Source organism: Puma concolor, chromosome A2 (genome assembly GCF_028749965.1).
Source record: "Puma concolor isolate L17-30 chromosome A2, mPumCon1.1.hap2, whole genome shotgun sequence".
NCBI lineage: Eukaryota > Metazoa > Chordata > Mammalia > Carnivora > Felidae > Puma > Puma concolor.
The window spans coordinates 74,637,792-74,660,156 of record NC_141668.1 but is presented as its reverse complement, the minus strand read 5'-3'; the positions used below and the strand labels follow the sequence as shown (position 1 = coordinate 74,660,156).

Below are 22,365 nucleotides of genomic sequence, written 5' to 3'. Positions count from 1 at the left end.
GGAAAGACACTTAAAGAAAATGGACCTTCTGTGTGAAATAATCAGGGACAACCAAAGGAATGCTTAAGGACAAAGAATGAAGACTACCCACAGACTGCAGATAGGTGATCATAGTGGGCCAAAACCTGATTGGGTTCAATGGAAAGATGGAAGGACTTTCTTCAAGGCCAGATGAGAGTTTTAGAGCAACTATATATGGTGATACAGATCAGAACCAGTGAATAAATTTTTGTCTGGAATATCTAAGTTTGGCCACAACCATAATGAAAAACTTGTTGAAGGGCATTGAGGCCAACAGGTGGAAAGCAGCCCAACCCTCCACTTGGGTTTGCCTATTTTCAATGGTTTAGTTTGTGTGGACACAGATTAAATAATATGAATTATCAAAATAAACTCCTAACCTTCAGAAAAGGGAAGATAATGAATATTTCCATGCCTATGCCAGATTGAAAACCTCTAACGAAAGAAAACTATTTTCTAATTTATAGATGATACTAGAAAATGACATGTAAACTAGTGAATCACTCACTTATCACTTACCATCTGTTTGATCTGCCCTCTCTAGATAGTGTGCAATCGTATAGAGTTGTTTTCCTTTACAGATTTCCATAGGAGGTCTCAGCAAAGTGTCATCATCAAAATTTATCTCCTTCGGTGAAAAAAGGTTGTGGATACCCCTAGGCAGATCTGTCAGATTATTTCCTAGTAGAAAAAAATTATAATTGAATTATACCTTTCTGTATAAAGAAAAATATGAAGATAAACAACTATTTATGGAGCATTTACTGTGTCTCACTGGCACAGTACCAGAGGACCCTCACAGTGCTGGCAGATGTAAATTCTTACTGAAGTCCACTTGCTAGGCGTGAAAAGGAGGATGTATAGAAACTGAGCTGTGGTTCCATTCTCTCAGAGGATGGAAAAATGAGTTAAGAGGCTGTCCTCTTACAGTACGGGAAAGGATTTTATAGAGTAAGTGTGATGGTAATTTTTTAAGGATAATTAGATTGTTTAGAATAATTTCAGATTTACAGCAAGTTGCAGAAATTGTAGAGAATTCTTGAATATAGATTCCTCATCCAGATTTAGTTTCCCCTAATGTCATCATCTCACATCATCATATTATATTTGTCAAAACTAGGAAACTAACATTGGCACATTACTATTAAACTTCAGACAATTTTGGATTTCATTAGTTTTTCTATCAGTGTCCTTTTTCTGTTCCAAAATCCATGCCAGGATAACACATTGCATATAGTTATGTCTTCTTAATCTCCTCTGGTCCGAGACAGTTTCTCAGTCTTTCCTTGTTTTTCATGATCTTGACAGTTTTGAATAGTACTGACTAGGTATTTTGTAGAATATTCCTTAGTTTGAATTTACCTGATATATTTTCTCATGATAACACTTGGGTTATGGGGTTTTTTGGAAAGAATGCCACAGAAGTGAAGAACTATCATCATATCACAGCAAAGGTACCTAATACCTGTATGACGTCACTAGCGATGTTAAGCTTGATCCCACAGCTAAATTAGTGTCTTGCCAGGTTTCTCCAATATAATGTTTTCATTCTTTTCTTGTCCATACTCTATTTTTTTAGAACTGAGTTCCAAACTAAGCTAAGTCTAGTCCACCATCAAGGAGTGTGAATTAAACTCTACTTCCCTAAATATGTTTTCAACATCACCTTACTCAATATAAACTGAACATAAAAAGTAAAGTTGTGGTAACTGACAAGGTAAGAATTTGTAATCATTTAGAGAGGAACTGGCCTAAAGTTTGCCTTTATTTATACATTTATAGTTATATTATTTATAGTCATAAATAAAGGAACCTGCTTCCTTTTAATGAAGAATGGCATTCAGAAACCAAGATCTGGGGGCACCTGGGTAGCTCAGTTGGTTGAGCATCCAACTCTTGATTTTGGCTCAGATTGTGATTTCATGGTTGTGGGATAGCTCTGCACTGGGCATGGAGTCTGCTTGAGATTCTCTCTCCCTCTCACTCTGTCCCTCACTCCCTTGCTTGTGCATGCTCTCACTTTCTATCTCAAAAAAAACAAAGAAACCAAGATCTGGAGATCTGGATACTAGTTTTGCTCATTGCTTTTGGGAATGGGTATGTGCAGATAGATGTACAAATACATACCTACATATGTATATGGGGTTTTATAAACATTGTAAGCCCATAATTATAAATATATAATGTTTATGCATATGTATAATAAATATAAGTCACAACATATTCTATTTAGGGTTTGACTTTAATTTAGCATAATACATTAGAGATTTATTGGTGTCTATTGACATAGCAATAGTTTGTTCCTTTTTATTAATGAGAAGTATTCCATTATATGGATGTGATAATTTATCCATCCACTAAATAAGTGATGTTTAGAATGATTCCACTTGATATGAATGAATAAATAATGAAAAATAATGAAATGAAATGAAATGAAATGAAAAATAATGAATAAAACCACTCTATATATTTGTACTCAGTTTTTTATTGAATCTAAATTTTCATTTCGCTTAAAAGTGTAGTTGGAGTGTGATTGATGGGTTGTATGGTTAATATACATATAACTTTATAAGAAATTATGAAACCGTTTTCTAGAGTGTGTACCCTTTTGCATTCCTACCATCAGTGTATCCGAGTTCCAGGTGTAGTTCTTGGTAATGTCAGATTTTAATTTTAGTTATTCTAATACAAAGATCTCATTGTAGATTTAATTCATATTTCTCTCATGACTAATGATATCATTATATTTTCTTATGCTTATTTGCCATTCATATACATTCTTTGTAAAGTGTTCACAATTTATGCCAATTTTTCTTTTTTTTCAAGTTATTATTTACATTCCAGTTAGTTAACATACAGTATAATATTAATTTCAGGTGTGGAATTTAGTGGCTCATCACTACAAGTGCCCTCCTTAACCCATCACCCACTTAACCCATCCCTCACTCATCTCCCCTCTAGTAACCTTCAGTTTATTCTCTATAGTTAAGAGTCTGTTGCCTGGTTTACCTCTTTTCCCCCCATGTTCATCTACTTTGTTTTTTCAATTCCACATATGAGTGAAGTCACATGGGATTTGTCTTTCTTAGACTTATTTCACTTAGCATAATACTCTCTAGATCCATCCATGTTGTTGCAGATGGCAAGATTTCTTTCTTTTTTATGGCTGAGTAATATTCCATTGTATATATGTCCCATATCTCCTTTATCCATTCATCAGTTGATGGAAATTTTGGTTCTTTCCGTAACTTGTATGCCAATTTTTATTGAGTTAACTGCTCAGTGTTGACTTTTGACAGTTATTTTTTATATATTCAGCAAATATTTCAGTCTGTGGCTTTTCTTTTTGTTTTCAACAACACTTTTTGAAGAGCAGAGGTTTCTAATTTTGATGAAGTTCAATTTATTAATTTTTTAAGGATTGTGATTTTGGTGTTATATCTAAGAAATATTTGCCAAGGTTACAAAGATTTTCTTCTATGTTTTTATCTAGAAGTTTTATAGTTTTAGCTTTTACATTTAGATCTGTGATTCATTTTGAGTTGATTTTTTTATATGGTATGTGGTGTGGATCAAAGTTTTATTATTGTTGCAGTTTATCTTGTTTTTTGGCTTCTGGTCATCTAGTTGCTCCAGCACCATTTGTTGAAAATACCATCTTCTCTGTTGAATTACATGTGCATATTTGTCAAAAATCAATTGACCATATATGCATGGGTCTATTTCTAGCCTATGTATTGTGTTCTACTGATCTATGTCTGTTATTTTGCCAATACTACACTTTACTACCATAGCCTTTCATAAGGCTTAAAATCAGGTTTCAGGAGTCCTTCAACTTTGTTCCTTTTTCAAAATAATCCTAAAATTTGTATGAATCACAAAAGACCCCAAATAACCAAAGCAATCTTGAAAAATAAAAATACAGCTGGATGTATCACAATTCCAGACTGCAAGATATATTACAAAGCTGTAGTAATCAAAACAGTATGGTACTGACCCAAAAACAGATACATAGATCAACAGAACAGAATAAAAAACCCAGAAATGAACCCACAATTATATGGCCAATTAATTTTTGACAAAGCAGGAAAGAATATTAAATGGCAAAAGAATGTCTCTTCTACAAATGGTGTTGGGAAAACTGGACAGCAACATGCAAAAGAATGAAACTGGACCACTTTCTTACACCATACACAAAAATAAATTTAAAATGGAATAAAGACCTAAATGTGAGACCTGAAACCATAAAAATCCTACAAGAGAACACAGGCAGTAACTTATTTGACATCAACTGTAGCAACTTTTTTCTAGATATGTCTCCTAAGGCCAAGGAAACAAAAACAAAAATAAACTATTGGGACTTCATCAAAATAAAAAGCTTCTGCACAGTGAAGGAAACAATCAGCAAAACGAAAAGGCAACCTATGGAATGGGGGAAGATATTTGCAAATGACATATCTGATAGTTAATATTCAAAATATATAAAGAACCTAGGAAACTCAACACCCCAAAAATGAGTAATCCATTTTAAAAATGGGCAGAAAACATGAATAGACATTTCTCCAAAGAAGACACACAGGTAACAGACACGTGAAAAGATGCTCAACATCACTGATCATCAGGAAAATGCAAATCAAAACTACAATGAGATATCCCCTCACACCTGTCAGAATGGCTAAAATCAACAACACAAGAAACAACAGGTATTGGCAAAGATGTGGAGAAAGGGGAACCTTGTGCACTGTTGGTGGGAATGCAAATTGCTGCAGCCACTCTGGAAAACAGCATGGAGGTTCCTCAAAAAGTTAAACATAGGACCTTATGATCCAGCAATTGCACTACTAGATATTTACCCAAAGAGTAAAAAATATTAATTCAAAGGGATACATGCATCCTGATGCTTACAGCAGCATGACCAACAATAGCCAAATTATGGAAACAACCCAAATTTCCGTCAACTGCTGAATAAAGAAGATGTGATACATGTAATACAATGGACTATTACTCAGCCATAAAAAGAATGAAATCTTGTCATTTGCATTGACACGGATGGAGCTAGAGAGTATTACGGTAAGTCAGTCGGAGAAACTGACTTCACTCATACATAGAATTTAAGAAACAAAACAAAAGGGTAAAAAAGAGAGAGAAAGGCAAACCAAGAAACAAATTCTTAAATATAGAGAACAGACTGATGGTTACCAGAAAGGAGGTAGGTAGGGGGGTGTGTTAAATACGTGATGGGGATTAAGGAGTGCACTTGTAATGAACACCAGGTGATGTATGGAAGTGTTAAATCACTACATTCTACACCTAAAACTAATATTACATTTTATGTTAACTAAGTGGAAAATAGTGTGAGATTGGCATAGGTTCGACATACAGACTAATGGAATAGAATTGAGAGTCCAGAAATAAACCCACATATTATGACCAATTAATTTTTTTTCTCTAATTTATTTATTTTCTATAATTTACATCCAAGTTCATTAGCACATGGTGCAACAATGATTTTAGGAGTAGATTCCTTAAGCCCCTTACCCATTTAGACCATCCCCCCCCACAACCCCTCCAGCAACCCTCTGTTTGTTCTTTATATTGAAGTCTCTTATGTTTTTTCCCTCTCCCTGTTTTTATATTATTTTTGCTCCCCTTCCCTTATGTTCATCTGTTTTGTATCATAAAGTCCTCCTATGAGTGAAGTCATATGATATTCATCTTTCTTTGAATAATTTCACTTAGCATATGCCCTCTAGTTCCATCCACGTAGTTGCAAATGGCAAGATTTCATTCTTTTTGATTGCCGTGTAATACTTCAGTGTGTGTGTGTGTGTGTGTGTGTGTGTGTGTGTGTGTTTATACCACGTCTTCTTTATCCATTCAACCATCGATGGATATTTGGGCTCTTTCCATACTTTGGCTATTGTTGATAGTGCTACTATAAACATTGGGGTGCATGTGTTCCTTTGAAACAGCATACCTGTATTCCTTGGATAAATACCTAGTAGTGCAACTGCTGGGTCATATGGTAGCTATATTTTTAATTTTTTGAGGAACCTCCATACTGTTTTCCAGAGTTGGCCAATTAATTTTTAACAAGGGTGCTCAGATCATGCAAAGGGGAAAAATAATCTTCAAAAAATGGTGCTAGAATAACTACAAATCCACATGCAAAAGAATCATAGTGGATCTCTTACCTCACACCAAATATAAAAATTAACTCAAAATGAATTAATAACTTAAAGAGATGTTTTTATTTTATTTTTGAGACAGAGAGAGACAGAGCATGAGCAGGGGAGGGGCAGAGAGAGGGGGAGACACAGAATGTGAAGCAGGCTCCAGGCTCTGAGCTGTCAGCACAGAGCCTGACGCAGGACTCGAACTCATGGAGTGTGAGATCATGACCTGGGCTGAAGTTGGACATTCAACCGACTGAGCCACCCAGGCGCCCCAAACATAGGGACAAATCTTAGTGATCTTGGATTTTGCTAATAGATTTTTAGTTATGACACCAAAAACATAAGCAACAAAAAGAAAGACTAGATGATTGGAGTTCTTGAAAATTTAAAACTTTTATGTATCAAAGGACATTATCCAGAATGAAAAGACAGTCTATAGAAAGGAAGTAATTAATTGTAAAACATATCTGATAAGGATCTAGTATTCAGAATATATAAGGGGCTCTTTCAACTCAGCAACAAAATAACCCAATTAAAAACCAATTTAAAAATGGGCCACAGACTTGAATAGACATTTCTCCAAAAACATAGGCATATGGCCAACAAGCACCTAAAAAAGATGCTAAACATCATTAGTCATTAGGGAAATTTCAATCAAAACCATTTCACATTCATTAGCATAACTGTAATCCAAAACTTGTAAAACAACAGATATTGACAAGGATATGGGGAAACTGCACTTGTTGTACATTGCTGGTGTGACTTTAAAATGCTTCTACCTGGGGCGCCTGGGTGGCGCAGTCGGTTAAGCGTCCGACTTCAGCCAGGTCACGATCTCGCAGTCCATGAGTTCGAGCCCCGCGTCGGGCTCTGGGCTGATGGCTCAGAGCCTGGAGCCTGTTTCCGATTCTGTGTCTCCCTCTCTCTCTGCCCCTCCCCCGTTCATGCTCTGTCTCTCTCTGTCCCAAAAATAAATAAACGTTGAAAAAAAAAAATAAAAAAAAAAAAAGAAATCTTAAAAAAAAAAAAAATGCTTCTACCTCTGTGGAAAACAATTTGACAGTTCCTCAAAAAATTATACAAAATTACCATATGACACAGGAATTCTATCTCTAGGAATATGCCCCAAAGAATTGAAAACATACCGAAATAAACACATGTGTGAACATGTTCATAGCAGCATTATTCACAATAGCCACAAGATGAAAGCAGCCCAAATGTCCATCAGAGGATGAATGGATCATCAAGCTGTATTATATACATACAGTGTAATACTATTCAGCCATAATAGGAACTACTCATACAAGCTACAACATGGATGAAACTTGAAAACATTAAGTGAAAGAAGTCAATCCAGAAATGTCATATATTATACAATTCCATTTGTATGACACATCCATAATATTAGGCATCTTCATAGAGGTGTCCTGTACATTGATGGTTACAAGAGGGAGAGGAGAGGGGAGAACAGAGAGTAACTGTTTAATAATGAGTAAAAGCTTCCTTTGGGGTTGATGAAATGTTTGGAACCAGATAGAGGTAGTGGTACATTGTAGTACTTTGTTAATGTGCTAAATGCCACCAAAATTGTTCACTCTAAAATTGTTAATTTTATGTTGTGTGAATTTCACCTAAATTATAATAAAAAACACACTTAGGCACAACATAGTCAAACTGCTGAAAACCAAAGATGAGAACATCTTGAAAGCAACTAAACAAGAATAGTTCAACAGAAGACAGAAAAAGAGTTAACAGAGGAGAGAAACAGAAAACAAGTGGTGAAATGGCTGATCTAAATCCAACTGTGCCAATAATTACATTAAATGTTCATTGACTGAATACTCCAGTTAAAGGCAGTGATTGCCAGAAAGGATGAAAATCAAGGCCCAACTACATTTTGTCTACAAGGGATGTACTTTATTTTGTAATACTTAGTTAGCTAATCAGTTATTATTTTACTTAGAGAGGAGCAGAGAGATGAGAGAGAATCCCAAGAAGGCTCCATGCTGTCAACACAGAGCTAGATATGGGGCTTCATCTCATGACTTGAGCCAGAGTCAAGAGTCAGAGGCTTAACCAACTGAGCTATCCAGGTGCCTGCAAGGGATATACTTTAAATATAAAGACACATATGTTGAAAGTAAATTGATAGTAAAGATATACCATGTGAACAGTAAGCTTAACAAAACTGGAGTGGCTATCTTAATATTAGATAAAATACCCTTCAAGATAAAGATTATTACTGGAGATAAAGAGGGACATTTGGGGATTTCAGATGATAAAAAAATGTATTAGAATTGAAAGTCATAATAATTATATATGTGCATTTTCTTATAACAGTTCTTCAAAATACATGAAAAAAAGTTGACAATGAAAGCAACAAATACACAATTACACAACCATAGTTTTGGATTTTAATGCTATTTTCTAAAGCATAACAAGATAATATACCAGTAAAGACAGAAGATTCCAACAAAACTATCAACCATCTGGACTTAATATGATATTCATAAAACACTGTAGCTAACATTTCAGAGTATATTTTTTAAAGAGTGTATAGTGTGTGATTGCACTATTGATGGGAATGTAAACTGGTGCAGCCACTCTGGAGAACAGTATGGAGGCTCGTCAAAAAATTAAAAATAGAATTACCCTATGACCCAGCAATTGCACTAGTAGGTATTTTCCCAAAGGATACAAAAATATAGATTTGAAGGGGTGCATGTACCCCAGTTCTTATAGCAACATTATCAACAATAATCGACAATAGTCGATAAATGGATAAAGAAGAGGTGGTATATATATACAATGGAATATTACTAAGCCATCAAAAAGAACGAAATCCTGCCATTTACAATCATGTGTTTGGAGCTAGAATGTATTATGCTAAGCAAAATAAGGCAATCAGAGAAGGACAAATCCCATATGATTTCACTCATATATGGAGTTTAAGAAATGAAACAGATGAACATATGGGAAGGGGGGATGGAGAGGAGAGAGGAAAACAAACCACAAGAGACTCATAAAATAGAAAACAAACTGAGGGTTGATGGAAGGAGGTGAGTGAGAGATGAGCTAGATAGATAATGGGTAGGAAGGAGGGCACTTGTTGTGATGAGCATTGGGTGTTGAATGTAATTGATGAATCACTGAATTCTACTCCTGAAACCAATATTACACTGTTTGTTGACTAAAATTTGTATTAAAAAAAGGGTGTATGGTGTATTTATCAAGGTATCCTATATGCTGAGCCATAAAGCTAGTCCAAATAAATTTAAAAGGATTAAAATCATTTTTTTACTGACCACAAGAAAAGAATTGCTTTTCTGCTAAATGTTTATCAACAGCAGAATATGAATAGCACTGAGAGTGAATTGTCCACAGCCACCCAGAGTAACATGAGTGAATTTCACAAACATAATGTTGAGTGAAAGAATCCAGGTATAAAAGAGTATATACTTCATGACTTCATTTAAGGCCCACTATTGGAAATCATGATAGTGTTTACCCTTGGTTGAGAGAAAGGGGAAAAGTGACTGGAATGGCATAAGAAAGGGTTTCTGGGAATGTCTTGTCTCTTGATCGAGGTTCTGAAATATGGGTTTGTTCAGTGTGTGAAAGTTCATTGAGCTGTATACTTAAAATATGTACTTTTAGGGGCGCCTGGGTGGCGCAGTCGGTTAAGCGTCCGACTTCAGCCAGGTCACGATCTCGCGGTCCGTGAGTTCGAGCCCCGCGTCGGGCTCTGGGCTGATGGCTCAGAGCCTGGAGCCTGTTTCTGATTCTGTGTCTCCCTCTCTCTCTGCCCCTCGCCCGTTCATGCTCTGTCTCTCTCTGTCCCAAAAATAAATAAACGTTGAAAAAAAAAAATATGTACTTTTAAAAAATTGAATTATAATTGACATATAACATTTTAGTTGCAGATGTATGACATGATGATTCAACATTTGTATATTGTAAAATGGTCAACATAATAAGTCTAGTTAACATCCATCACAACACATAGTTACAGGGTGCCTGGGGGACTCAGTCAGTTGAGTGTCCAACTTCTTCTCAGGTCATGGTCTTGAGGTTCATGAGTTTGAGCCCCACATTGGGCTTGCTGCTGTAAATGCAGAGCCTGCTTTGGATCATCAGTCCCCTCCCCACCTCTCTCTCTGCCCCTCCCTCGCTTGCCCTCTCTCTCTCAAAAATAAATGAGCATTTAAAAAAATACATAGTTACAAATTCGCAATGAAAATTTTTAGGATCTATTCTTTTTTTTTTTTTTTTTTTTTTTTTTTTATTTTTGGGACAGAGAGAGACAGAGCATGAACGGGGGAGGGGCAGAGAGAGAGGAAGACACAGAATCGGAAACAGGCTCCAGGCTCTGAGCCATCAGCCCAGAGCCTGACGCGGGGCTCGAACTCACGGACCGCGAGATCGTGACCTGGCTGAAGTCGGACGCTTAACCGACTGCGCCACCCAGGCGCCCCAGGATCTATTCTTTTAACAACTTTTAAATATACCAAAAATATTATTAACTATAGTCACCATGATGTACATTACATCCCGGAACTTATTTATTTTGTAACTGAAAGTTTGTACCTTTTGTTACCCTTTATCCATTTTGCCCAGCTCCACCTGTGGCAACCATCAATCTGTTCTCCTTATCTATGAGTTCAGTTTTTAGATTCCACATGTAAGTAAAATCATACAGTATTTGTTTTTGTCTGGCTTATTTCACTTAACAAAATGCCCTCCAGGTCCATCTATGTAGTTGCAAATGGCAAAATTTCCTTCTTTTTATGGTTGAATAATACTCCAGTGTGTGTGTGTGTGTGTGTGTGTGTGTGTGTGTGTGTGTACAAGCCACATTTTCTTCATCCATCCATCCATTGATGGACACTTAAGTAAATAATGCTGCAATGAACATGAGGTGCACATATCTTTTTGAGTTACTGTTTTCTTTTCCTTCAGATAAATACCCAGAAATAGAATTGCTGGATTATATGGTAGCTCTACTTTTAATTTTAATCTCTTGAGACAGTATGTACTCTTTTTGTTATGTATATTATACTTTAATAAAAATGTTTTTAAATACGGCAGCAACAAAGTGAGAGAGAGAGGCTATATAGGTAGGAGTCCTTTCAGAGGCTGTTACATTAGTACATGTAAGCAGTTGTGCTATTTAAAATATTTAACAACTGGGGCGCCTGGGTGGCTCAGTCGGTTGAGCATCCAACTCCGGCTCAGGTCATGATCTCATGGTTTACGAGTTCGAGCCCCGCTTTGGGCTCTGTGCTGACAGCTCAGAGCATGGAGCCTGCTTCAGATTCTGTGTCTCCCTCTCTCTCTGCCCCACCCCCATTCATACTCTGTCTCTCTTCCTCAAAAATAAACATTAAAAGGTATATTTTAAAAAATTTCTTTAAAAAAATTTAACAACTTATTTGGCACAAGCACTGACCCATCAGAACAGACGCCAGCTGTAAACAACAGATAGAACAGTACTAGCTTAACTAGCTGTCTTACAGGTAGGAGAAGATGCAAACCTGCAGGGTAGAATTATCAAGGCCTGTAGAGAGAACTGTAAGGCAAGATAACTGTCCTTCTCCATGAGGACAACCACAGGCAGTTTACATGCCAATCTACTTCCTTTCATTTGTTATTTTGGCTTCTTGGAGAGAGGCTCCAACACCTGTTTAAAACCTATATTGCATCAGTTTTTGTGCTTAGTAGTTAACTGTTTAATCCTCACAAATCAAAGAGTAGATACCATTTCCATTTACAGATTAGGAAACAGAAGGTTAACGTTAAAAAAAAATTCCTGTTGAAAGATGGAGCTAGAATTCTAAGGTCTGTTCCACTCCAAAGCCCATGCTATGAGCCCATGCTATAAATCCCTTTCATTGGTATATTACCTCACATTTGTGAAACTATTTTCATAAGTTTTATCTAATTATATTCCCACAAGTCTGTGAACAAGCAGAAGTTATAGCTTTCCCATCTTGTTGATGGTTCATAAGGGTTATCTTCCTAAATTTGCTAGTTTGTGACAGAGACGATTATTTCCCAAGAGTATATGAACATCTTTTGCTTGAATAATGCTTTCACAGTATGCTACCTGCTTTCAAAGTCTCATTCAGTCTGTAAACAAATCTATAGCATGGATATTCGGTTAGCTTCACTTTATAAATAGAGGAAACAGATTAAATGACAAGACTCGAACTCACCCCTTCTAAGTTCAAACTTGGCAATAAAAGCTGGTGACTTGTAGCATGCCAGTTGCTTAGCGACTGTCACTTAGCTCCAAACCTACTTCTTAGCATTTCTTGACAGTTTTTCTTTTACTGTCACCCTGGCAACACTCGTACTCCATCAGCAACACGAACTGAAGTTTGTACTTGTCCCAACCCTCACAGAACTAGCACTAGCGCGCGCGCAGTCTCTCCCACGCACCCGCACCCCCCCAACCTGAAGTGGCCGAAAGCTAAAACTCCTGCAGCAAGCTAAAACTCCCTCACTGTGAAATCATGACCTCCGCAGGTGCCGCTACCCGCCAATCAGTACTGCAGCCACCAATCAGTACTGACTGCAACGCAGGTCATGATCTCACAATTCAGGAGTTTTCGCGTGGGGGGGGCGGCAAGAGAGAAACCCCTTCCTTCAAGCTTCTGAGTGTTCATAATTCTGTCTTTTCTACTTTATTCTCTTACCCATAGGGTGGTTATTGCTTCCTGCCATTGCTACTTTACCATGAACTTCGAATTCTCTTTCACTCTTTCACTTCTGTAGTTAACAACATGTATATATACTTAGTTATTAAGTTGTGATTTCTGTCTCCTGGTTGGATCCTGACATATATTTTTCTAATTCTCATGCGGACCAGCAGAGAACACGCAACACTTGCAGAAAAGTCTTTGATCTTCCCATTCTGTCTTGATTCAGTACCAGAAAGCCTCCAGAGAATTATGCTTCTGACGCGTCGTTGTATTTTCTAGTGGGTCAGAGGGCTCTTGTCAGCCTCTGATTTTTTTGTGTACAAATAGTAGTTGAGTGGAGTGTATCCTGCCCTTGGACAAACTAGGTAACCTTAAAATATAGAAAAACTTGGCCAAAACACAAAGGTTGAGCAAAAAAATTCAGTTGCCAGACTGAGTTTTTACAACTCACTTCAAGTTGTTGCAAAATTAGTAAAATGACTGATATGTACCCGCACAGCCAGTTTACCGGGAGTTTGGGAGGTTCAGGAGAAAAATGTCAGTTCCGTTATATCTAAGTATTGATGCATTACTGTACGTTTTACTGTGTTACTAGGACTACTGACCAAAAAAGATGACCTTTGTTGTTTTATTCTGAAAAGCCTCTAAATCTAAGAAGATGCAGGGCTCCGGTTGTAAACACTACTTCCAACTGAAAGATAGAATTTCATAAATACAGTGGTTCATGTGCTTAGCTGGTACAACCACTGGAGATCAATTTGCCCAAATCTGGTAAAGTTGAAGATGTGCATACCTTCTGATGCAGCAATTCTACTTATAGCTATACGCACTAAAGAAACTCAAGCAGAGGTACACAAGGAACATGTACAGGATGTTTATAGTAGCAAACACATTGGAAACAACCTAACTGTCTACCAACCAGGTAATGGATTGTTATTTAACCGTATAATTGAATATCATATAGGATTTAAAGTGAATGAAATAAGTCTATGTATATATTAATATGGATTAATTTTAGAAATATGACAAATGAAAAAAGCAAATTTTAGAGTAGTAAATCACTATCATATAGCATGATAAGATTTAGTAAAATTTAAAAACTCAAAATAGTATTACTTGTTTATGGTTATATATATGTATAAAAACATGGAAGGAAAAAAGATACATACCAATTTCAGTATAGTGGTTACTTCTAGTTTGGGTAGAAGGACAAAAGAAATTTCAACTCCATTATTTTATTTCTTAACAATTAAAAAATATATCGAGTAAATACAACAAAAATGTTAACATTCCTTATATCTGGGAGTAGGTACCTAGGTATTTATTTTCTGTAAGTTTTTCATAATAAATTTTCTGAAAGTATTTCATAATAAAAATTATTTTTTTAAGTTTATTTATTTTGAGAAAGAGAGTACGAGTGGGGAAGGGCAGAGAGAGAGGGAGAGAGAATCCCAAGCAGGCTTCATGCTGTCAGCCTGGAGCCCAACGTGGGGCTCAAATCCCATGAACCATGAGATCATGACATGAGCCAAAATCAAGAGTTGGACACTTAAGTCACTGAGCTACCCAAGCACCACCATAATAAAAATTATTAAGAAAAATACCAATCTGGTATTTATTGTGCTTTGGAAAATCGTTTCTGATACCTTTAGAGTGAGTGATTTACTTTTTTGTTGTTATTTAATGATTTACTTTGTAGAAGACTATAAGGTATCTGAGTATTGTAATGTACAGGGGTAGGATTAGGGGAGCCAGAAAGGAAAATACAGAAAATGCTGACCTAAGGTTGTGTAGGTAAGTTTGTGTAGAGGGAGAGATGAGGTCAGGTTCAGAAAGGGAAGAAATACTGACTGACTGGGTATAGACAGAGAGGACAGAAAAGAAATGAGAATATGTTCAAGGTGCTCAGTTTGGTTATAACGTCTTTCAGGAAAGCAACAGGACCTTATGCTGTGCTCTTATTTTCTGTACCTCAGATGTGCATTTCCTTCCAATGAGCACTTAATGCATTATGTTGACTGCTGTTCTGTCTTGTCAGCAAAATTTGCAACCTAGACACGAATACTCTACTTACTGATTATGCTTATTGATTACGCTTGACACTCGCCACTGAAATTTAGTTGCTGGAGATCATGTAAACATAGAAAAGATGGTGGTAGATAACATATTTGATTGTTGTATGCATTTAAACTAACCAAACTTCTCAATTCCCCTATATTTCTTGGAATCTCTCTGATTGCATTATTTGAGATATCAAGTCTTTTAAGCTGAGTCATATTAGACAGCTCTTCTGGAAGTCTCGTTAACTGTAACAAAGATTAAACAATTATATTTTTAATAAATATTTCTATGACTAAAACCTTGTCTAAAATGGAAGTTTGGTTTTTTGGTCTTAAAGAGGGATATTTTCACCCTCCTTGCTAAAATCCACAATATATTTTGTGGCATCCAAGTGCCTCCCTGGTCTGACCAATTCTACCCATTCAACCCTATGGCTTATTAACCCACTTTCCTCACTCTCCCAGAACTTGATGTTCCTTACTATCCCTTTCTTCCCTCCCTAAAGTCTTTACCAACTTTTCTGTACCACATTTTATCTCTTTATTCCTGTTCTCATCAGCAGTGCTTTTTAAAGTCCCTTGGTGTATTTTCCTAGGATTTTTAAGTGACATAATATACATTTTATACTTTTTGTGTACACATTCCCAATCATGATATATTTTGAGTAAATGCTCAGTAAACCCCTTTAGAATGGACTCACACAGGTTGGCAGTATAGCCTCAAAAAAGCATTGCAAAATAACAGGAATTAAGATACCCTGATATGGTGAAGAAGAAATACATGTATTCAGAGAAAATATGGCCATCACAAATGGCTTTTGAAACAAAGGAAGTTCTACAAGTGAACAAAAGAATTTTGAATTGAGAAATAACCAAACAAGGTAAATACTGAATATTGTGCTCAGTGTTCTTCCATATATAAAAGAAGCATAAAAGACAGTCCCTAACTTAAAGGAGATTAAAATTTAGTTCAGGAAACAAAATACACACATATGAAACCATCAGAAAAGAGTATTAAATGATAGGTAATCCAGTGCCAAAATAAAGGGTACAATAACAGATATGTGGAAGTTTAGAGAATGTATATCAGTACAAATCAAAGAACTAAAGGAAATCTTCACGTAGCAGATAGGACTTGAATGTCCCCTTAAGAATGAATAGGATTGAGGGTACCTGGGTGGCTCAGTTGGTTAAGCATCTACCTTTTGGTTTCAGCTCACGTCATAATCTCACACCACGTGGGATAAATAAATACATATTTAAAAAAAAAAAAAAAAGAATGAGTAGGATTGAGTAGAAGTCATAGGACACTGAAGACAAGACAAATACCATGCATAAAAATGGGCCAGAGAGAAGGTGAACAGCAAAGACAGGTGATAGGAAGCAGAGGAAGGTATGTTTGGAGAAAGAAGATGGAACTGGGCCATGGCAGGCCTTAAGAGTTGGCCCTAGGAGGTAGGAGTCAGGTCAAGACAGGTGGGTAGGTTCATAATTTGACTTTCCTTCAGGCAAATATTCTTTTTCGCTATTTGCTCAACATTTATTAGATGAAGTACCTAAGAACTGTGTGCTAGTAGAGCCACTATGAAAGGAAGACTCCTGTTGGGTATCCTTCACTTAGCCAAATAAAAGCCTTCTGATGAATCTGAACTTATCTTCTTTAAATGACTGTTTAGTGACCATCTGCCAATCCTTTAGGCACTTCACTTTCACCTCAAGTGGGTTATCAAAGTGATATTTCCAATTATATATATATTTTGAAAAGAGTTCTTATAAATCATTTTTCCATCTGGTGATTTTTCTTTTTTAAAGGGTATCCAGCTTTATTTTACATGGTTGCCTACTCTTTCTTTCTTTCTTTTTCTCTCTTTTTCTTTTAAGGAAGCTCTATGCCCAATGTGGGACTGGAACTCACAGCCCAAGATCAAGAGTCATATGCTCTATTGACTGAGCCAGCCAGGCACCCCATCTGGTGATCTTTGAAGTGATGTTGTAATAATGTTGCCCTTGGCAACCACTCGCCACAAGTAGGCTATAGGTATGCAGTCTGGATTCCTGAGAATAGTACTCTGTAATTTTCTCAGTAAGGAAATCTGATAGCTTTGACAAGTCCTGATGAAATAGGAGACTGAATCAAAGAGAATACTCAGGAGGCTCCTGGAGTAGTCTAGACATGAAGTAAGTGATAACCATGGACAGTTGGAGACAGTGACACTGGAAAATGAAGAAGTTGATCCAAGAACTTTTTCAGAGGAAAAAAATGAGACGATTTTGGTGTAAGTTTCAGTATAACTAGTGATGGAAAGGGAAGAAAGTTGATTTCATGATTTCTAGATTTAGTAGGTCTGAAGAAAGCAGCATTACAGACAGAAATGGAGTTGTGAAGAGAGTTATATTGGAAAGAAAGAGGAGTTTGATTCTGAAGTCATGTTGAGTTTGAGACAATAGAAGAACAGGGAATTTCCAGGGAAACTGAGAACTATGGGACTAAAGTAGTAGTGGAGATCAGTTCCAGTTACGCAGATTTGAGGGTCATGTGCATGGTGTGGTGAGGTCTGGGATGAAGTTAATAAAAAAGAGGAGATTAAGGACACAACCTTGTAGATCTGCACAGTAAAATACAGGAGGAGAAAGTGAGACGATTATAAATCAGACAAGGAATTAGTTGATTATAATGCAGAACCAAAAAGTGCCTGTTAGTGCAATAACAACTTTTGAAACACATGCATCGTTTTTCACTCCAGCTACTTAAGCAACTATTCCCTGGAGTAGTCTTTCTGGAAATGTATTATATAGCAGGTGTTAGGTTTAAAAAGGGTAAGTAACTTTGGGAAATGTGAGTTAAATAGAAACAAACCAATTTCTTTAGTGCAGGACTCTACAGAGCTTTTAATACACTAACGTTCATTGTGATTCTTTAAGAGAAGAAACCAGTACTTCTCAAAGCTATGTAATCACAGGAACCCCTCTCCCCCCTACCCCACCCCACCCACCTATTTTTAAGGAGCAGTTCACAGGACTAGTTTTTTAAGGACAGACTTTGGGAAATCTTGCTCTAGATAATAGTCCAGCTCTATCAAAGCACTTTAATTTGACTGATGGTCAAATTAAACTTAGCCAGATAATAGCTGGGTCCTTTTCATTAGTTTACTAAGATCTTAATATAAATCAACATTGTTTGATTTTTTTTAAGTATTTCTATAAAATTCATTCTTATGTTCAAGTAAAATGCTAAACTATAAGAACATTTATTCCCATTTATCTAGCAGTTCTTTAGGAAAAGTTCCCTAAGGAAATAAAATATGAAGAAGGTTGTTTTTATGAAGTTCATCATAGCCTTATATATGATGAAAAATTATAATATCTCTAAATACTTAATAACAGATGATTAGTTACATAAATCATGTATTGGCTCTAACAATTAATTACTGGGAAGATTTGTTATATTATGTGGAAATGCTTACATTAAGTGAAAATAGAAGAAACTAAAATTGAGTGTAGAAACTTTTTATAATTGCTTACATAAACCACATACATAAAAAAAACACTAAAAGTAAGTTGTATCAACATATGACCAGTGGCCCATAGTTATATTTACAATAGTATCCTTCTGGAATGATTTTTTTTTTTTACTTTTCTCAATTTTTCCAAATTTTCTGTAATGTGTTTATATTATAATCCATGGCTTTAAAACTCCTTTTTATAATTAAACTGAAATAAAAAGAAATCTATAAAATTGACAGCTTTAGTTACTTAGAATTTCATTTTAATGAAATATTTTTCTGTGAATCTTTCATGTTGAGAAATATATTTTTAAGGCATGTTTGGAGTTTAAAAGAAAAAAGCCTATTTAAAACAAATAAAATATTCCAGCTAATTTTAAAACATACACACATACACTACAGTTTAGATTCTAATCCCCTCCAATGCCAACTTCCCTCCAAGGCCAAAAATATAAGTTTCTTGCCTTTCTTCCATTTATCTGATTTATATTCAGCTCTTCCAGTGATTGAAGTTGGCACAGCTCAATAGGAAAATACATAAATTGATTGCTTGAGATGTTTAATTTCTGGATTCTTTTTAGGTTACAGATATCTGAAGGGATATTCTGTATTTGGTTTGTTGAAAGATCAAATACTTGCAAATTTTCTAAGGTACATACTTCTATAGGAAAAGCTTCAAATTTATTACAGCATAAAATCAGAACACAGAGTGATACCATATTGGAAATAAATGGTGGAATTTTCCTTATTTGGTTTTTACCAAATCTAGATATTCAAGATTAATAAGAGAACATAAATACTCAGAAAATATGAGGAGTTTATTTTTATTTAACTCTAAATGAAGCAATTGTTTAATGAAAGATATATCCACAGGTATTTCTGAAATATAATTTCCATTAAAATTCAAATAATAAAGAGAATCTAAGGCACACAAACCTACCGGAAAAACATTATTCTGTTATAACTCAATTCAACTTTAGTTATTTTTCTACAATTTTTTACTTCAAATGGGAACATCTGTGATTACATTTCCTGAAAATTCTAGACTGAACATACTATTAAGATGTGAGATATTTTCAGGTATTCTCACTATATTATTTCTGTTTACATGGAGTTTTCTTAAATTTTTTAGCTTATGGATGTTCTTAGGAAGTTCTGTTAATTTGTTATTACTAAGACTAAGGCATTCCAACATTACACAGTGGGAAATTTTCTCAGGTATTTCTTTTAATAAATTTTTATCAAGTATTAGAATTCTGAGTTCCTTAAAATTCTCAATTTTCTGTGAAATAACTTCCAGTTTATTATCAGTTAGTAGGATTTCTTTCATTTTGAGCAATTGAAAAATCTCCACAGCCAAAAAAGTAAGTTGATTATGATCCAGTAAAAGTTTTTCTAAATGTTTAAGCTCCCTAATTTCTTTTGGCAAACTGCTTATCAGGTTTCCAGTAAGGCTTAGTGAAATTAACTTTGGAAGGAAGCACAGAGCTTTAGGAAATATTGTTAACTGATTATATTCCAGATTGAGAACCGTCAAGTTTTTCAAACTAGACAGAATGTCTGGTATATGTCTTAAGTTATTTTTAGCCGAACTTAAAATTTCTAAGTTTCCAAGACTTTCTAACCCAGAAGGAAAATTCTCAATATAATTGTTATTAAAAAAGAGTTGCCTGATATTCCCAACCTGTGATATTTCTTTAGGTATATGTGATATTTGATTATGACTGACATTTAATATCTTTAAATTATGAAGTAACTGAATTTCAGATAGAAATGATGATAACCCATTTCCTTGCAAGGATAGAATTTCAAGTCCTAGCAGATCACCTGAGTCTGCCCCTTTAAAACTTTTGATTTGGGTCTCATCCAAATATAGATATTTTACATATTTGATTTTTAAGATGTCCTTAGGGAATTCTTGTAAACCCTTGGCCTTGAGGTTAACTGTAAAGTTATCTGATCCTAAGCCAAGTCCTTTCTGATTTTCCTCAGAGAGTTGTGCACTGTTTTTTTCTAATGTTTCATGAGATAAGCCAGTGAAAGCCTGATTTTCAGCAACCATCTCAATCATTGATAATGGTGGACTTTGTGAAATAGCACTTTTTGACTGAAAGGTGTCATATAGAGTGATTGTTTCAGAAAATTGAAGAGTTTTCCTTTGTTCTTCATTTCTCTTAGATTTATTTTCAGGGGACAATGCTGATATATCATCATATATACCCAATTTATCATTTCTAAGATGTGTTTCACAAATCTGACTGGAAGGTTTCCCATCACAAACTTCCTCTAATGAATTTGATGTTTCTTTAATAAATTCAGGCTCTTCTGACCATGATCCAGATTCTTTCCTACGTTGACTAGTGATATCTTCTAGCTCTTCTGAAGTACCCTCCTTTTCAGACATCTTATTTGCTGGTATGTTTTATACCAAAACAAGACTGTAACTCAATTTTAATTTTCATGTTAAATTTCTCCTTTGAACCTACAAAACAAATGTGGATGTTAAAAGAAGAGATATAATAAAGATATCAAAATTACAAATTAATTTTAAAATAATTCGTATTCCATAATGAATAATTTAATAGATATAAAATAATACATTTATACCTAATAAGTTAATTTTACATATGATTGCTAGTTAAAAAAATAGTTTATTGATTACATACATGTATCACATGATACTTTTGAAATCACATTAAAATTATAGAAAAGAAAGGCATCTGGGTTGTTCAGTCGAGCACCCAACTTTGGCTCAGGTCATGATCCCACGGTTTATGAGTTGGAGCCCGGTGTCAGGCTCTCCACTGTCAGCGCAGAGCCTCCTTCAAATCCTCTGACCCCCAATCTCTCTGCCCCTCCCCAGCTCCCACGCACCCTCCCCCTCTCAAAAATAAACATTTGGGGCACCTGTCTAGCTCAGTCAGTTAAGCTTCGACTTTGGCTTAGGTCATGACCTCGCAGTTGGGGGGTTCAAGCCCTGCATAGGGCTCTCTGCTGTCAGCGGAGAGCCTGTTTCAGATTCTCTGTCCCTCTCTCTCTCTCTCTCTCTCTCTGCCTCTCCCCCTCTCATGTTCTTTCTCAAAAATAAACATTTTTAAAATTTTTTGATGAATTAACATTTAAAATTTTTTTAAAGGTTTCTCTTTCTAAAAAATTATAGAAAGGAATAAAAAAAAGTCAAAGAAAATGAGAAAAGAGATGTGAAGGAATGAAAGAGTTTAGCAAATTTTTGGAAGATGGAACACCAGACCTCCCTGACATGCACAGAGTGCCATTTGCATTGTGGACATTATAGGTTTATATATGGTACTGAAGTGTCTTTTCCTAAGAAATTCATTACATTATGATAACTTTCTAATAGGTGGAAGTAAAATATCTTAATAAAGAGATGCTTTCTGTAAGAATAACTAGAAGTAAAACAACTTTTTAAGAACTGAAGCTTGACTGCGAGTCTTTTGTGTGATTTCTGAAGTACCCACACAGCTGGCAGGACCCCCTCAGAGGTCTGGATCCCAGCTCTGTAGGTCTGTCCTCTGGGTGTGGAGTTCTTAATAACCCAAACTCTTTCCCTGGTCCCTTCATCCTTTACCATCTTCTGTGTTACTGAAGTTCCCCCTTTACTTTTCTGGTCTCCAATATTTGTCTGCACAACTCCATATATTAAATCCTTTCTATTAAACTGGTATGGTGTCAACATTTCACAGACTCTCCAAGAGGATAGAAAAAGAGGGAACATTTTCCAGCTTGTTTTATGACACTCACATTAACATTGACATCAACACGTAGTACGGACAGTATGAAAAATTACAGGCCAACTTTACTCAAGGCAAAAATTCTAAACATTATAAAAGTTTTAAATATTATAAAAGCCAGCAATATGTTAAATGCTGTTTTTTTCTGC

At 35.6% G+C, this 22,365-nt stretch overlaps 2 protein-coding genes and 1 long non-coding RNA gene across 4 annotated transcripts in view; 1 reads left to right on the top strand and 2 right to left on the bottom strand.

Moving 5' to 3' along the window:
* Positions 1 to 15,192, bottom strand: part of LOC112867013 (leucine-rich repeat and death domain-containing protein 1) — a 29,904-nt gene extending 14,712 nt beyond the window's left edge. Inside the window, exons 1-2 of one of the 2 annotated variants that reach the window (XR_015247515.1) lie at positions 12,413 to 12,525; positions 541 to 702 (exon numbers count right to left, since the gene is read on the bottom strand). Coding sequence is in view for 1 of the 2 variants with exons in the window: in XM_025929974.2 (XP_025785759.2) it covers positions 541 to 702; positions 15,009 to 15,177 (331 nt within the window). In the remaining variant the exon portion in view is untranslated. Of the gene's footprint in view, positions 1 to 540; positions 703 to 12,412; positions 12,526 to 15,008 lie in introns of those variants that run through there. The other variant, XM_025929974.2, reaches the window with a different exon arrangement.
* The window catches only part of LOC147583269 (uncharacterized), a 61,030-nt gene that overhangs the window by 29,406 nt on the left and 9,259 nt on the right, over positions 1 to 22,365 (top strand). The gene's annotated exons all lie outside the window — the stretch shown is intronic.
* LOC147583270 (uncharacterized) lies at positions 18,875 to 20,977 on the bottom strand. Its single transcript, XM_086680261.1, is given in 4 exon segments — positions 18,875 to 19,227; positions 19,230 to 19,412; positions 19,415 to 19,469; positions 19,471 to 20,977. Coding segments are annotated over 4 exon segments (1,989 nt in total). The 5' UTR covers positions 20,869 to 20,977.